The 5247-nt window shown below is 55.4% G+C and overlaps 3 protein-coding genes across 3 annotated transcripts in view; 1 reads left to right on the plus strand and 2 right to left on the minus strand.

Moving 5' to 3' along the window:
- Window positions 1–1140: 1140 nt before the first annotated feature.
- On the plus strand, window positions 1141–2367 carry QBC33DRAFT_598663 (uncharacterized protein; the record flags this gene model as incomplete). The annotated part of the gene is made up of 3 exons (XM_060431993.1): window positions 1141–1655; window positions 1734–1998; window positions 2116–2367. Coding segments are annotated over 3 exons (1032 nt in total), but the record flags the coding sequence as incomplete, so codon positions are not given.
- A 488-nt stretch (window positions 2368–2855) lies between these two features.
- On the minus strand, window positions 2856–3933 carry QBC33DRAFT_247223 (uncharacterized protein). Its single transcript, XM_060422968.1, has 2 exons — window positions 3162–3933; window positions 2856–3101 (listed from the first exon to the last, which is right to left on the minus strand). The coding sequence occupies exons 1-2, from the start codon at window positions 3590–3592 to the stop codon at window positions 2936–2938; spliced, it is 597 nt and encodes a 198-aa protein (XP_060279407.1). The 5' UTR covers window positions 3593–3933; the 3' UTR covers window positions 2856–2935.
- A 928-nt stretch (window positions 3934–4861) lies between these two features.
- QBC33DRAFT_562977 (uncharacterized protein) overlaps window positions 4862–5247 on the minus strand; it is a gene marked incomplete at both ends in the record, with an annotated part of 1105 nt that continues 719 nt past the window's right edge. Inside the window, one exon of the mRNA XM_060430243.1 lies at window positions 4862–5108. Coding sequence (XP_060279408.1) covers window positions 4862–5108 — 247 coding nt within the window. The remainder of the gene's footprint in view (window positions 5109–5247) is intronic.

Raw genomic sequence — 5247 nt, forward strand, 5'->3', positions numbered from 1 at the left:
AATGAAAACACCCCCCGGGGGCAGGCCACTACAAACAACCACCCCCCCCCCCCCCCCGGCTCTGTGTTTTTTTTTTTTTTTTTTTGGGGGGGGGGGGGGGGGCCCATATGTATTCAGCCCCCCTCCTACTCTCTCCTTTCGAATACAACCTGTACCTCGCAGAGGACCTCACGAAAACAACTTGCCTCGGTGGACTAAGACATAGACAGTCTGGAAGTTTTCCTAGCAGACTAGGGAGTAGTCAAGTTGGAAGAGGAAGATGGTGGTCATGTGTGACTTGGTGGCTGCAAAAGACTTCAGGATGTGATACACAATGGCTGTCGCATCACGTAGCATCATGGAAGTTTGTGCGCTGGTTATGATAAAAATTATGACATTTTTTGGACAGATACCATCATGTCGTGTTCCTCGTCGAGGAGACATGTTCCCCTTGCATTATGGATCTGGGTTTCATGGCTGTTGGCCGACAGGGGAGAGGACCTGGCACAATATCTTCACCGATGCATTCCAGTCTAGGCAAGGATGGAGGGGCATTCGGAGGCTAAAGTGCACTCGATGCAATACATGAAATGTACTTTTAATACCTATGGAAGATCACTGCATGGCGCACGAGGACTTCCAATGTCACTTCAGCTCCCTCCACAACAAGTAGTTCACAAGAGTTACTTTCGCCCCTACCCCACTGGTGGGCTTGAAAACGGAGTTATTCATGGTCTCCTTGAGATGCTGGGAATTGAAATCAAGGATAAATAGCTCCGACCAGCATACAAACATCGCGAACAGTTCGCCCAATGGAAAGACAAATGGGAACGATAGTCCCCATCGACGTGAGAGGAATCACAATACCTCCTATAACAAACTCCTTTTCTCCGGAGTTACATCCCAGGGAGGGCAGACCTGGCAAATGTCAACAAGGAGGGTGTTCTGATCTGACAGCCCAAAACCACACCGAAGGGGCGGAAGTCATCCCAGTGCGAATGGCTGAGGAGAGACCATGTCGTTTGGGGGAACCCTAGAGAGACGCAGATAGGTAGTAGGTATTCACCAGGGCAGGCACACATAAGGCACCGAAGTACCTTATCTTGGGACCCAAAAAGCATACATCCATATTCACTTCAGAAGGGAAGCACCTGAGGCTGAGTGAATACTCAGAAGGCCATTCACTCGCCCGTTCACCGCTTTCGGCTTCGTGCCTATAGATATTTTCCTCATCCTCATTTTCTCGCTTTTCTTCCTCACCGAGATTCGATTTTGAGAAACGAAAAATCCCACCCAAATCTCCTCTTGATCATCAACATCACCACCATCGCCAGGACCATCAATTATCAATTATCATCATCAACAACAAATACTACCATCACCATGAATACTAACACTCAGGTTGATGTCACTTCGGGCGGAATCGCCCTCTCCATCCTCAGCACCCCATTCACGCCCCTCATCCCGACCTCGGGCCCGCTGAAGCCCTTCTCCCATACCTTCCTTGCCACCTTCCCGGCAATCCTCCCAGCGGCCAAGCCCGAACCGGGCAAGTCTGCTCCTGTGTCCGCCTCGACGGACCCAGCTGTCACCATCGTCGCCGCCGACTGGTCTTTCGAGACCGAAGTCGAAGGAAAGCCGCCGAGGCTCACACACTCGCGCAGCTCTTCGGTGAGGTATGTATATAACCCCCTTCTAATACACTCCACTCCATCTTCCCTCGCCCCGGACCTGATGCTAACCTCCCACATCAGCACCGTCGCACGTAGCGACATTTTCGACCGGGACGACTCCAGCGAGACCAGCGAGTCGTCCTTCGAGGACCAGGCCCTCGAGCCCTCATCCTGCGCCGCCGTCCCCGCCGGCGAAGAACAAAAAGAGAAGAAGAAATGTGCCGCCATCCCCGCCCTCGAGACGGCGAATCCCACCCTCGCTGCCCATGACGACGATGACGACGACGAGGAGGAAGACGGCCCGGTGCTCTTCGGCTGGGACCAGCTCGCTGCCGTCGCGGCGGACGTCGCACCCTAGGAGGGCGACGACGCTGACGACGACGACGACGACGACGACGACGACGACGACGACGACAACGAAGCGGCCGAGGAGGAGCAGCAGCCGGAGTTCAACTGGCTCCAGCACTTTTATTTCGGCATGGACGGAAGCCTCGGCATCCACGCGGAGTACGAGAACGACTACATCCGCATGGAGGGTCACCGGCTTGCGGCCTGCCGGTGGCAGAGGTTCCGGGCGCCGGTAGACCCCCCGAGGGGAGGCGCGCCTGCGTTGGTGTTGACGACGCCGGAGGGGGAGGAGTTTTATCTAGATGACCTGGCGTATTATCCCGGGGCGACCAGCTGGGCGGATATGGATGATGAGGAGGAGTGGTAGAGGGGGGTTGTCCCTGGAGAAGGGAGATGGAGCAGAGAAGGCATGGCTTGTGCCAATATTAGTGTCGTGGAGACCTACGGTGGCGTTTTTATTTTTATTTTTCGTTTGGCACGGTACCGTAATCATCAATGGAGAGAGGTGTACCACATCGAGTTCACACGTAATAATTCCCGAGGTCATGGCTGAAGATCTGAAGATGTAGTAATCGCCCAGCTGTGCAAATGCAGTGAAACCCCAACCTCGCACTTGAGTCTGTTCAGAACCATACTTGGAATGCCCCGATTCACCATGTAGTCCCCGCTGATGAGCGGCGACACATCCTCCCATCTGCAAATAAGGGGATGGGTTTTTTTCGGACATCCTCCAAGAGAGCCCCCCAAAGCCGCCTGGCGATACCCAAGCACTCATTCCTGCCACCACACCGGCAAGAACTTCGGGAACGGGGGCAAATTGCAAGTCGTCGTCATAAAATCATTATGCATTAATTATCAGGTATGGTATCGCTGTCTAATATCGTATGTAACATAACTCCGTGGATGAATCCATTGATCAAATCTCCGCCTCCATCTCACGCCACAGCAGTGATTTCGTACGGCTTGAGGGGAAGGTCCACAGGCGCGCACTTGACGGTCCTGTCCGAGTAGATGTCCCCCATCGTCCAGTTGGGGTTCTGCCATGTCGTGTCGGTGCACTCGAGCGTCAGGTTCACGGTGCCCGCGGCCCAGAAGGTGATGCTGTTCCTCAGACGTTAGCTGTTCCGGTCCCAACGCGTGGATTCTCCGGACACAACTTACGGGTACTGCGGGTCCTGGTCATCGCACGACCATGTCTGGTTGACGTCCAGCTGCCCCGAGGCGCGGTTGAAGGCAAAGGTGGCGTCGCCGCCGCCGTCAGCGCCGTCGGGAACGGAGCAGTTGTACCACAGGTTCCCGTAGAAGAAGTCGCTGAGCTGGTTGCTGGTGGCGCTGCAGGCGGCGCGGTAGGGCAGGGCCGGGTTGGAGAGGTTGAAGCTGGCGTAGCCCCACGAGTTCTGGTGCGCCGGCGTCGTGAAGATGTACGACGCGTGGTAGTCGAAGCCCTCGACCTCCCAGCTGAAGTCGCCGAACGACGAGTCGGTGCAGCCTGTGGGATAGTCCCTGGCGGCGACGGGGGAGAGGGTGATGGGGCCGGCGGTGGCGAGAGGGAGTAGCGCCAGGAGGAGGGAGGAGGTGGCGGAGGGATGCATCGCTGGTGGGATCTTGGGTGTGGTGTGTTCTAAGAGTCGAATATTATTTCTTATTGCTCAAGGTGACCCGACTGCTTGTTAACTGGGTATCAGCAGATGAGAAGTCGAAAAGTATGATGATACCAAAAGCACCACTCAACTCGGCGCTCGGATGGTGGTCTTATATTGCGACGTTCCCTTTTCAAGCCCCCCACAGCTGCGGCGATGGGCTGCCTGCCCGGAAAAAGCGATTGATGACGATCCCTACGTAACGAAGCAAGGGTCCAGCAGGATCTCGTATCCGGCTGGTGGGAAACTTTGGACGTGCAGCGGCTTTTAGTGGGGTTGAGTGTGGCGGGGGGGTACTTGCTGCACCTGTGTCAAGCACGCCAGCTATTTTTATCCTCGGATGGGCCGTGGAAGCAGCTTGATTGAACCTCCAACCCCTCCATGATAGGGCTGACCGCTTCTTCAGAACTGCTATTTGCCGGTTCCTCGCATCATCGAGCCACAATACGATTCTGGATGGAGCCAGCCGACCTGAAGAAGTTCGGAAGGAGACATCCTTGGCGGGTGCTTCCTTCCTTCAGGTGACCGTTGGGCTGCAGGGTCACTGCCATACAGGGCAAATAGCGGGGTCTCATATGCCGGCAACGATGGCACTAACTGTTAACCTGGATCGAAGTGCCGATCCCCTCGTAAAATCATCGCCATGTGGGCTCACCAAGTAAGACCGAGCTTCTTCCGTCCAGCCACCACGTGGGGTAGACTGTGACACTGACGGCTTGACGTACGCCGAGACAACTGGCGGCCCGACAGACATACCGCATACCCATCACAAACATAGAACAGCGGACCAGTTGCAAGATCCCGCCTGGCGACATCACGAGCTTACCGAACACGGGCTCCCCTCCCAACCAACGAAGAGCCAATCGGGGTCCCCATAAAGGGAATTTCCAAGGGTCCATCAAGCCATACCCCAAACAAAGGAGCAATGAGTGACGTTCGACCCGGATTACAACCAACTTCTGGGAGATAAGACGGAGTAATGGATTGACCATGCCGTTGATGACTGACTGATGCGAAACCACAATCCATTAAATTTCCCACTAAAAGAAGTGGCAAAGTACCTAGCCATCACTTTATGGAACTGCTCATGAGTCAAACAATAGGATTGTAGGCACCAGATCGAGTCAAAGCCTGCAAACAAACCACAGACTGGCCCCACAAAGTTCGTCAAACGCCACAAATCAGAACCTGGTGATAGAAGTAGCGACACAAGACAAACTCTCAGCACAGCCCAAGAAGAGCATCAAGGAGGCTGCAGAGAATACCCACAACGTCGCAGACGACGTAGAGCTGGCCCCAAATATTGTCGTTGAGCACGCAGCCGACCCCGTTGGCGATGCAGCCGGACCCCAGCACCGAGAGGGAGAGGTTCAGGTCCAGATCCGCGTACGCGCCCACGAGGCAGTCGCTCTCGTCCTCGTCCTCGTCGACGCAGTGGAACGAGTTGAACACGTCGTCCTGGCAGAGCCTGTTCCGGAAGCATTGTAAGAGCGGGGGGGGGGGGGGGGGGGGGTGGAGCTTTTGATGCCGAAATGGAAAAAGGGGCCCCCCAACGTAGCTGGAAAAAAACCAAACACCCCCAAAACGTCCCGCGACTTCGCGCACAC

Source organism: Phialemonium atrogriseum (genome assembly GCF_030411735.1).
Source record: "Phialemonium atrogriseum strain 8032-3 unplaced genomic scaffold QBC33scaffold_33, whole genome shotgun sequence".
NCBI classification, from domain to species: Eukaryota; Fungi; Ascomycota; class Sordariomycetes; order Cephalothecales; family Cephalothecaceae; genus Phialemonium; species Phialemonium atrogriseum.